Source organism: Rhagoletis zephyria, unplaced genomic scaffold (genome assembly GCF_001687245.7).
Source record: "Rhagoletis zephyria isolate East Lansing unplaced genomic scaffold, Rhagoletis_zephyria_1.1 Rzeph_scaffold_00428, whole genome shotgun sequence".
Classification (NCBI taxonomy): domain Eukaryota; kingdom Metazoa; phylum Arthropoda; class Insecta; order Diptera; family Tephritidae; genus Rhagoletis; species Rhagoletis zephyria.
This window is the reverse complement of record NW_016157512.1, coordinates 21,175-32,781: the sequence shown is the minus strand read 5'-3', so window position 1 is coordinate 32,781 and position 11,607 is coordinate 21,175. Positions and strand designations below refer to the sequence as shown.

General features: G+C 40.0%; 1 protein-coding gene and 1 long non-coding RNA gene across 2 annotated transcripts; one reads left to right on the top strand and one right to left on the bottom strand.

Moving 5' to 3' along the window:
* Positions 1–1,343: 1,343 nt before the first annotated feature.
* LOC108359647 (uncharacterized) lies at positions 1,344–6,548 on the bottom strand. The gene is made up of 2 exons (XR_001846968.1): positions 6,502–6,548; positions 1,344–1,395 (listed from the first exon to the last, which is right to left on the bottom strand). It is a non-coding gene; the product is annotated as an uncharacterized LOC108359647 (long non-coding RNA).
* A 2,401-nt stretch (positions 6,549–8,949) lies between these two features.
* On the top strand, positions 8,950–10,817 carry LOC108359646 (uncharacterized). The gene is made up of 3 exons (XM_017611582.1): positions 8,950–9,216; positions 9,483–9,607; positions 10,036–10,817. Exons 1-3 carry the CDS (start codon positions 9,037–9,039, stop codon positions 10,037–10,039), a joined length of 309 nt encoding a protein of 102 aa, XP_017467071.1. The 5' UTR covers positions 8,950–9,036; the 3' UTR covers positions 10,040–10,817.
* Positions 10,818–11,607: the final 790 nt, after the last annotated feature.

Here is an 11,607-nt window from a genome sequence, read left to right as displayed (position 1 = left end):
GATTAGAGAAGAATAAGCAACTTCCCAATTTCTCCTACTTTGCAAGTTTTTTGCACACAAGAAAGCCAAAACGCAAAACTAGTTCTTCAGTTGAGTGTGTTAATAATTTCTTGGAGCCAACAAAATCGCACCCATCGTAATTCGAACATAGCAAATAGTTCCTTGAAATCCGAAAATCTCGAAGTTGACTCGAAAATCTGGAAATAGTTTCGATAATCTCGAAATAGTCCCGAGAATACCAAAAATGCCGAAATAGTCCCGGAAATCCCGAAATAGTCCCTAGAATCCCAAAAATCCCAATAACCTCGAAATGGCCTAGAAATTCACAAAATAGTCTTTAGAATCCCGAAAATTCTAGTAACCCCGAAGTAGTCTTGAAAATCTCTAAATAGTCCCGAAAGTGCTAGAAATTACGTAGTAGTCTCGAAAATACCGAAATAGTCTCAAAAATCCCGAAGATCCAAAAATGTTGCAGTAATCTCGAAAACCTTAGTCCCAAAAGTTCTAAAAATCCCAAAATATTCCCGAGAATTCTGGAGATCACGCGCTACAGCTGACAGCTGTACGTTTCAATGTCCTTAACTAAACATATCATTACAATTAATAATTTTTTATTTGTTGTTGTTGTGATTTGATCTGCTGATCAATGAGATAAATTCAGGTGAGGTGAGGAGATGAATTGAGGTAAGTCCAGATGAAGTAAATTCTTGTGAATCCTAGTGAGTTAAGATGTGGTGAGTTTAGTGAGCTAATCTGGGGGAGGTGACTTAAAGTGAGGTGAGTTGAGGTGAAGTGAGTTGTGGTAAGGTGAGTAGAGGGAATGTAAGGTAAATTGTTTATTGCTTTATTATTTCCTCAATCAGAAAGTATTTAGTTTGTAAGTATTTAGCCATCTATGTATAGACTGCATCACCAAAAAAAGTTGCGGTTTTCCGCCGGGAGTACAAAACTTATTATAGTTTAAGACGTCAACCAAAATATTTCGGAAAAATGTTAAGATTTAAGCAAGCTGGACCGATTTGAAAATACCTCCAAACATGAAGTTTTTATGAATAAAAACAGTTTCTTAAAGAACTTTTTGAAAAAAGTCCGCTCAGATGACAAAGCAGATTAGGCTTAAAAAATCTGCATAAAAATATTTCAAAATCTTTTCAATGGGATCGTAATAACGAGATTTTTGATGCTGTTTTTTTTTACTTTTTTCAAAGATTGAGTTACGAAAAACTTAAATAACTGGGCCAAAACTATTCTAATTTAGACTTACGGGATCTCGGTAGAAAGGTATTTTCCCACTATTTTTATTTATGTGCAAAAAAAGTCATTCGTGTCCCAATTTTTTTTTCTCAAATACCAAAACATCTTAGTTCAACTTTGAATGATGCTCGTTCATCCCACCTTTCTCTTACANTTTTTATTTATCTGCAAAAAAAGTCATTCGTGTCCCAATATATATATATATTTTTTTTTCAAATACCAACACATCTTAATTCAACTTTAAATGATGCTCGTTCATCCTACCTTTCACTTTCATTCTTTGAATGAGCTTATTAGAAAAGAAATTAAAAACAAACAGCAGTTAAAAATTACTTTTTTAACTTATGTATGTGAATTTTACTCATTATGTAAGAAAAATACGAATTTTTCAGATAATTTTGAATTNATAATGCTCTGAGTCAGGAACAGATGGTTCAAGACCGACCATACGTGGCGACGAGTCACACCGTGCGAGAGGTGCCCCATTCTTTTTTATAAATCATATATTTTGCAATTTAATACAATAAAACCACGTTTCCTGTCGAAAAATTAAGTATTGAGAAAATTTACTATTTTACGGTTTATTTTATCTTCCCATTCTGCCTGTTGTTAGTGTTTAGTGTTGGACAATTTTTGCTCTTAAAGTTAAGAAAATTATGTCGAGCAAAAATAAAACTTGTGTTGTGAAGGCGGTGTCCTTTAGGGACGCGTTGTGTGGAGTGAAGCTGGGCATAATCCCTGAGGATTACCCAACCACCATATGGTATCCAGGGTGCGATCTTGAAGGCGGTCAGGAGCAATCACGATAGTGGTGTAAAGCCTATCTTTGCTGGCTGCACTTTCCGCTGTCATGGATGGCTGTCAGTCGGCTGTACGGATGCGGCAACAGCGGGGTGGATAAGAGAAGTCACCACAAAACTAACCCCTTGGAAAGGAGCAAAGCTGGGCAAGGGTGGATGAAGTCCCCATTGCTGTGGACCCAATTTTTGCTGATATTATCAGGAGAAGGGCGTGGAACATTAACTATGGTTTTGGCATGGTCACGCTACGAGAAAAGGCTAAGCCATCTTTGCCCGTGGTAATTAGTGATACCACCCGCACTGACGAAGAGGAGCAACCATGCTGCTTGAAAACCCTGACCGAGGCTTTCAAGCAGCCTTTAGTGGAAATGAGGGGGAAAAGGCAGGAGCAGCAGTCGTCAGAGGCGGAAATGGCGAAGCTGAACAGCCGGAAGCAACAAAAGTCAGTTCGACATCGCCTCCGCGACCGAGGAACATTCCGTACCCGATCCTACAAGAGGTACTGAAATCAGCGCAAAAGGATCTCCCGGTTGTGTCCCAAAGCTGATTGTCAGACCACCCCTTCAGGGCAACTCACATAAGGGTTCGTCCCGAAGAGCGAAAGGTGGCGCGCGATCGGCCGAGGAGATGGCCTTGCTGGGTAGAAATACTGGGAAGAAGGTGGCTGCTCGCGGCCGCAAAGACCGCAAGTAATGTCGTCTCTCCCAAAAAAGCTCCCTGCAGTCCAAGGATCTAGTTGCGGTCTGGGCGAAAATACTCCAAGGGGTGTGCAAGAGGCACTACTTGCCTCCGCGTATTTCCCTGGTGAGGAGGAGACAGCCCCAACACCAGAGATCAAGGTATTTGTGGAATACTGCAAGCAGAGTGGTCGACCCTGGATCATCGCAACAGAGGAATGGCCATAATAATGTATGGGGGAGCATCAACACCAACAAAAGAGGTGAGTACCTTCTTGAGTGCATTAGTAGCTATAATATAAGTATTATAAACCGTGCCAACGAAACAACTTTCAGAAATGCTCTTAGAGGGGATGTTTTAGATCCGACTATGATTAGTTATAATATGTCGTCGTCTGTTACAAACTGGCACGTCTCGGGGGAGGTATCAAAGTCATATGCACATAGAGTTCAACATTGGTAACTTTCCAGAACAGTAACTAGTTTTTAGAAATCCTAGAAAACCGAACTGGGAACTCTTCGACTTATTATGGAGGAAGGCGGAAACAGCCCAATGAGTCCAATCACGACCACACAGGAGCTTGAGACCGAGGCTGAACAGCTTTGCATATTGGAATAGCTTTCAACCGTAGCTGTCCCAAAGGAAAGGTAAAATCCAAACGTGATGTGCCTTGGTGGAGCAAGAAGCTTGAGTAACTGAGAAACCAAGCAAGAAGGCAAAAATTACGGGTGATTGGAACCCGTATAAAATTGCCCTAACCTCCTACAACAAAGAGTTAAGAAGATCCAAAAGAGCTAGCGGGCGAAACCACTGCGTGGAAATTAACAGCCTCCCAGAGGCAATACGCCTCCAAAAAGCTCTAACAAGGGATCACAAGAACACAATCGGCACTCTGAAAAGACCAGATACATACAGCATCCGGGTGAGACCTGCCAACTATTGCTTGATACTTATTTCCCGGGCAGTGCAGTAGGCTACTGTCGACCAGAAGTGGGTGCTCGAACACCCACTTTTGGAAGGGAAAAAAGCCTTGCTACAGAGCTCACCACTGTAGAACGTGTGCAATGGGCTCTATCAACATTTAGTCCATACAAATCGCCAGGACCAGATGGGTCTATCCATGCCTCCTTCAACATGGAATAAACTACATAGCCCCACTCCTCGCTCTTGCTGAGTTATATTCCCAGCAGATGGCCTGAGATTAAGGTCGTATTTTTACCAAAACCATGTAAGCCGAAACAACTACCATCGTCCTACCGACCAATTAGCGTCAGTTCCTTTCTCCTAAAAGGCATGGAGAAAATACTGGATCAGTATATCAGAAAAGTCAACCTAAGGGAACGGCCTGCGAACCAGAACCAATTTGCCTATCAACCAGGCAAATCCACTGAGGCAGCCACTCATAGCATCACCTTAAAAATTGAGAAAACTCAGGAGTCTAAAAATATAGCCCTTTGTGCCTTCATTGACATTTCGGGGGCTTTTGATAACACATCATATAAGGCAATAGATGATGCATTGATGAGCAAGGGTATGAGCCCAATAATAAATACGTAAATGGGTTCTATCAATGCTAAGAACAAGTAAAATCAGTATGGAATTAGGAGGCGCGACAGAATCGATAACAGCCACAAGGGGTTGCCCTCAAGGGGGTGTACTCTCTCCCCTTTTGTGGACTATGGTTATAGACGAACTCCTTTTCAAACTGAACCGCCAGGGCTTTGATACTCAGGGTTACGTGGACGATCTGGTAATCTGCATAACAGGACTGCATGACGAAACCATCACCAACCGCATGCAATAAGCCCTACGCATCATACAAAAATGGTGTAAGGTAAAGGACTAACTATTTATTCTACGAAAACTATTATTGTACCATTTACTCGAAGGAGAAAGTTAACTATGACTAAACTCTCTTTGAGCGGGACACAAATAGAATTTTCCAGTAAAGAAAAATAGCTGGGGATAACTCTTGTTAAACACTCAACTGGAATGCGCATTTGGATGCGGTTATCAACAAGGCGACAAGGCTCTCTTTGCCTGTTCGCGACTCCTTGGTAAAACATGGGGCCTCACCCCCAAAATGACCTATTGGTCATTTAATACTATAATACAACCGATAGTAACCTATGCATCCTTGGCATGGTGGACCTAGGCTACACAAAGGACTGTAAGCACGAAACTAAGTAAATTGCACCGAATGATTTGCATTGACATAACAGGGGCCATGAAGACCTGCCCTGCTGATGCACTCAGCGCCTTAGTTGAAATACTTCCCTTTTCTATTTTAATAGAAATAGAGGCGACCACCGCGGAACTAAGAATCCTAAACACTTCTGATCTGAAGATTGGAAATATGACGGGCCACATGAGGGTCCTAATGTTCGCCAATGACCCCATTTTGCAAATGCGTGACGCAATAGTCACAAAACTAGAAATCTCTAGAAAATTTGAGGTACACATTGCAGATCGAGCTCTCTGGGATACAGGGAACCCATACACCAAACCAAATGGAGAGGTTTGGTACACGGATGGATCTAAACTTGATAGTGGTAAAACTGGGGCTGGCATATCTGGGCCGAACTTCAAAAAATCGAGACCGATGGGTACCCAACTATCTTTCAAGTGGAGCAAAGATTGCCTTAGAAGAGGCACATCCTCGAAATATATCTACATTTTGTCGGACAGTCAACCAGCCCTACTGGCACTGAAGTCTCACAAAATAAATTCCCAGCTAGTATATGGTAGCTTTAATCTTCTAAACGGTCTTGGTGCCAAAAATACTGTTTTATTAGGATGGGTACCGGGAAATAGTCTCAAAAATCCCGAAGATCCAAAAATGTTGCAGTAATCTCGAAAACCCTTGTCCCAAAAGTTCAAAAAATCCCGAAATATTCCCCAGAATTCTGAAGATCACGCGCTACAGCTGATAGCTGTATGTTTCAATGTCCCGAACTAAACATATCATTACAATTAATAATTTTTATTTGTTGTTGTTGTGATTTGATCTGCTGATCAATGAGATAAATTCAGGTGAGGTGAGGAGATGAATTGAGGTAAGTCCAGATGAAGTAAATTCTTGTGAATCCTAGTGAGTTAAGATGTGGTGAGTTTAGTGAGCTAATCTGGGGGAGGTGACTTAAAGTGAGGTGAGTTGAGGTGAAGTGAGTTGTGGTAAGGTGAGTAGAGGGAATGTAAGGTAAGTTGTTTATTGCTTTATTATTTCCTCAATCATAAAGTATTTAGTTTGTAGGTATTTAGCCATCTATGTATAATAGACTGCATCACCAAAAAAAGTTGCGGTTTTTCCGTCGGGGTTACAAAACTTATTATACTTTAAGACGTCCACCAAAATAATTCGGAAAAATATTAAGATTTAAGCGAGCTGGACCGATTTGAAAATACCTCCAAAAATGGAGTTTGTATGAATAAAAACAGTTTCTTAAAGAACTTTTTGAAAAAAGTCCCCTCAGATGACAAAGCAGATTAGGCTTAACAATTTTGCATACAAATATTTCAAAATCTTTTCAATGGGACCGTAATAACGAGATTTTTGATGCTGTTTTTTTACTTTTTTCAAAGATTGATTTACGAAAAACTTAAATAACTGGGCCAAAACTATTCTAATTTAGACTTACGGGATCTCGGTAGAAAGGTATTTTCCCACTAATTTTATTTATGTGCAAAAAAAGTCATTCGTGTCCCAATTTTTTTTTCTCAAATACCAAAACATCTTAGTTCAACTTTGAATGATGCTCGTTCATCCCACCTTTCTCTTACATCCTTTGAATGAGCTTATTAGCAAAGAAATAAAAAAGGGTGAGAAAATACCTTTCCAATGATACCTCACAAGTCGGGGGTCAAGGCTCTTGATATTGCTCCATACGTGGCGTAATGCTCTGAGTCAGGAACAGATGGTTCAAGACCGACCGTACGTGGCGACGAGTCCCACCGTGCGAGAGGTGCCCCTGATTTTACTGAATATGGCGGATCTAGAAAGGACAACTCGATAAAACCCGTAATTCCGAGTAGTGATCGGACTTGAAAAAAAACTTGTGTGGTAGAATCTGGAAAAAAATGTGGTAGATTTAAAAAAAATGTGGTAGATGTCATCTCTTTGATCAAACTTTGTACAAAAATTTAAAAAATTCTGCGAGGTTTCGCCTAAATTGAAAACCTTTTAATTAGAATCTAAAAAAATAATAATTTTAGTATAAAAAATTGCAAGATTGAAGTTGCTAAAAATTGCGTTGAGTTTTGACAATTTTTTTCCTTGGCAATGTAAAGCAGTTCCTTCTATATCAAGATATTTTTCGAACATATTTTGAAAGATTTCTGCAACCTTGCGGAGCGCTGGCAGCTTTTTTTTTACCACATCACGATGTAGCGAACAAATGTGGCACGTTCCAGAAACCGCTACTTGGGATTTGCCGATTTTGACAATTCTCAAGCAAAAGTAAACAACGCTTTAGAAACTTTAGATGCACTGAAATTCGCTAATACTTTCACAAAAATCGCCATTTTTTAAAATTTTCGCTATTAATTCTTTTTTATAAATCATATATTTTGCAATTTAACACAATAAAACCACGTTTCCTGTAGAAAAATTAAATATTGAGAAAATTTACTATTTTACGGTTTATTTTATCCTCCCATTCTGCCTGTTGTTAGTGTTTAGTGTTGGACAATTTTTGCTCTTAAAGTTAAGAAAATTATGTCGAGCAAAAATAAAGCTTCTCAAAAACACGAATATGTGGTAGATTTCAGACCTTGTGTGGTAGATGCTCAAAAAAGTGGCAGATCTACCACAATGTGGTAGAAGTCCAATCACTGATTCCGAGTGTCATCCGTACCGTGCTTATGGAATGAATGGCACTACGTTATTTTGTCTTATAATGGAGGCCTCCAGATACATGGCGACATCTGGTTGTAAGCAGTCCGGCTCGGGATAGTGGGGGCTGTGTCCCAGCTGACATACTTTCCCCCATACTCGTGGGACCTACCATGAATATTAAAGAAAATAATACTTTTTTTACAAAAGCCAGACGGAGCTGAACAGCTCCAAAACCAACTGTCCGGGATGCAAGTCCCGGGAAGTTGCTATCTGACATCTCGCCGGAGGAGGAGCAGGAACTTCTTGCCACTCCTACCAACAACGCTATGCACGGACAGGCTCGAGAGCATGAGAGGCTGCGTGGAGCCGCCAGGAGACGCCTCAAGCGCTATATTGATAAGGGCATGGACTATAAGGAAGCCAGGAGACTGTCTGAGGCTTCAATAGGGCTTCCGAGCAAGAAAGTATCGGCCAATAAGATGGCCAGATCCAACAGCTCCACTCCGACAGAACGCGCCACGAAAAGATGCCGACGCCTGGGAACAACAAGCCGCAAGGGGTTGCCCTCAAGGGGGTGTACTCTCTTCCCTTTTGGGGACTATGGTTATAGACGAACTCCTTTTCAAACTGAACCGCCAGGGCTTTGATACTCAGGGTTACGCGGACGATCTGGTAATCTGCATAACAGGACTGCATGACCAAACCATCACCAACCGCATGCAACAAGTCCTACGTATCATACAAAAATGGTGTAAGGTAAAGGACTAACTATTTATTCTACGAAAACTATTATTGTACCATTTACTCGAAGGAGAAAGTTAACTATGACTAATTTCTCTTTGAGCGGGCCACAAATAGAATTTTCCAGTGAAGCAAAATAGCTGGGAATAACTCTTGTTAAACACCCAACTGGAATGCACATTTGGATGCGGTTATCAACAAGGCGCCAAAGGCTTTCTTTGCCTGTTCGCTACTCCTTGGTAAAACATGGGGCCTCACCCCCAAAATGACCTATTGGTCATTTAATACTATAATAAAACCGATAGTAACCTATGCATCCTTGGCATGGTGGACCTAGGCTACACAAAGGACTGCAAGCACGAAACTAAGTAAATTGCACCGAATGATTTGCATTGACATAACTGGGGCGATGAAGACCTGCCCTGCTGATGCACTCAGCGCCTTGGTTGAAATGCAAGAGAAGTATCGATCGCGAACGGACGTGTTTTTTATCGCTCTGGTTATGGTGTAAAAAATATAACAATATTGCAAAGTGTAAAGTTAATAGTTGCATTATTAGATTAATAGTGTGAAAAATAACGATTTAAACTAATAAGCCAACCAATAAGTCGAAATAAAAACAAAATTCAAATAAGCAAAATTGACAAATAATAGCGCGCATTTAAGTTGATGTACATACATACGTATGCATATTCATCCAAACATAGCGGCTGCTGAGTGAGTGCGAAGATGTCGGAATGCGCGAAATGCCGAAAAGGCGTCAGAGGAGAGTCGGGTGTGCGTTGCCAAGGTGTGTGTGGGAAAGTGTACCATAGAACGCAAGCATGTGCGTCGGCTGACGATTACAGCCTAAAGGCACTAGAGAACTGTCCCCTCCTACGCTTCATGTGCGACAACTGCATGATGTACATAGCCAAGAATGATAGAATACAAGATTGCGCCGATCAGAGAGGATTTTTGAGAATAACTTTTGTGTGACTTCACACTGGTGCAATTGCGAGAGAGAAATACCAAAACGTGAGCAAGAATGGAAGAAGAAGAAAAAATATTTTAAGGAAAACGTAAACAAGTTGCACAAGTGTGACGTCATGCAAACCACGATTCTGTCAAATTCGTTAAGAGAGGAATAGCGGTCCGAGATCGGCGCAACCTTTGTATTCTCTCAATCGTGGTACATAGCCAATGTGGATGAAGCTCTTAGAGAAATGATAGGTATAGCTGAGGCCAACAACATGAATGTAATAGAACAAAAAACAGATATTGAAAAAATGTTAAAAAATCACAGCAAAGAGGTAAAAATGTTAGTTGATAGTATAAAGAAGGAAAACCAAGAAAAACTTGATGCAATAAAAAGAGTTGAGGGACTATGTAGGGTAGATTCATCCACTAGTGAGCTATGCAAACAAAAACAAGAAATAATTAGCGAGGTGAAGAAAGTGACAACTATAAGCCAAGAGAAAGCACAAAGTGGTGTGGGTGTATCGTATGCCAATGCATTGAAAGGTATTCCTCCTATAATTGTCAGGCCGAAAAACAAACAAGCGGCTGAGAAGACTAGGGTGGACCTTAATAAGATCGATGCATCTGATATGAAAATTGATAGAGTGTCAAATAAGAATAACGGGGCAGTGGTTATAAACGCAAATAGCGTTTCAGATAAGGACAGAATAAAATCTGCTCTAGCAGACAGCTTAAATAAAGAAGTGTACGACATCACTGAACCCAAAGTTAATACGCCTAAAATTTTGTTAGCGCACATAAACGCTGAATATTCTGAGACGGAGATAATAAATAAGATAAAAGCTCAGAATAGCTATTTAAATGATGCGAGTTTGAAATGTGTAAAAATATTTAAGTCCAGGCGCAGTGGTGAGGCATTTCCTTCATTCAGTGCAATAATAGAAATTGAGCACAAATTCTTCCTGCAGGTATTGGAGTCAAAGAGACTTAATATTGGGTGGGATCGATGCCCCGTCTATGATGGGCAAACCGTGAGAAGATGCTACAAGTGTCTGGGCTTCAACCATAGCTCTAACAGCTGTAACAAAAAGCTTAGGTGTAGCAAATGCATGGGAGAGCACAAGTCTGAAAGTTGCACTGACAGTAGCCAAAAAGAAGTTTGTGGAAATTGTTGTGATGCTGTTAAAGAGTTAGGGCTAAACCTGGATGTAGCGCACAACGCATTTAGTCGTGAATGTCCTGTCTATATTACGAAACTGAAACTAGAGAAACAAAGAGTAGGATGTTAGCAATTAGGTGTAATGGAAAAGCGTAACAGTTACTTAAAATGCGTGTATCTTAATATAAATAGTATAATAGCCAATAAAGCCGAGCTTGAAAGGCTTCTTGAGACTGTTGATCCGGATATAGTTTTATGCTCCGAAACATGTACAACAGAGGAAATAAACGACTCCGAAATCAAGTTTCCAACTTATCAGTTTATTAGATGCGACTCGTATAGTAGACACACTGGCGGGGTAATTGTAATTTTGAGAGACACAATAGACTTTAAAATAATAATAAATAGATCCACTGATAAAAATGTCTGGTGTATAGTGGTACAATTGAGAAATTTTGAAACCAAATGGAAAATCGGGGTAGTCTATCACTCACCCAGTTCGAGTGATGCAGATTTTCTGACATATATGGAAGCCATTTTGTCCGAAACATGCGCTAACATGGTAAATACCATTATTATTGGGGATTTTAATATAAATATGAATATATCATCGACATATAGTAGGAAGCTTAATGAGATATTCTCTCAGAAGGCAATGAAACAGTTAATCAACTTCGATACCAGGGTTACTGCACAGTCCGAAACGCGCATCGACTTGTTATACTCTAACACTAATGAAGTTTCATGTGAAAAAGCTGAGGAACATAGAATAACGGATCACGAAACCATAATGTTCAAATGCAATATAAAAAAACAAGGCGAAATCAATAAACTCTCTGAATTAATTTCTTGGGATGAGTACAGCCCAGACAACCTCATAAATCTTTTGAGACAATGCCACTTTGCAAACCTGAATAGTTTCAATATTGATGATATGCTCGAACATATCAACCTTTGTTTGATTTCGAGTATGAATCAACTAACTTCTCGGGTACAAAGGCGGGTTAAACTTAGAAATAAATGGTATGATAGACAACTGACTGACACTAATAAAGAAAAGTTTAGGTTACACCAAAGGGCAGTACTCACAGGTGATTGGGTAGATTACAACAAAATAAAGAAAGAGTATAAGAAAATGATCAAAATTAAGAAAATTCAGTATATGGAACACAAGGTAGAAA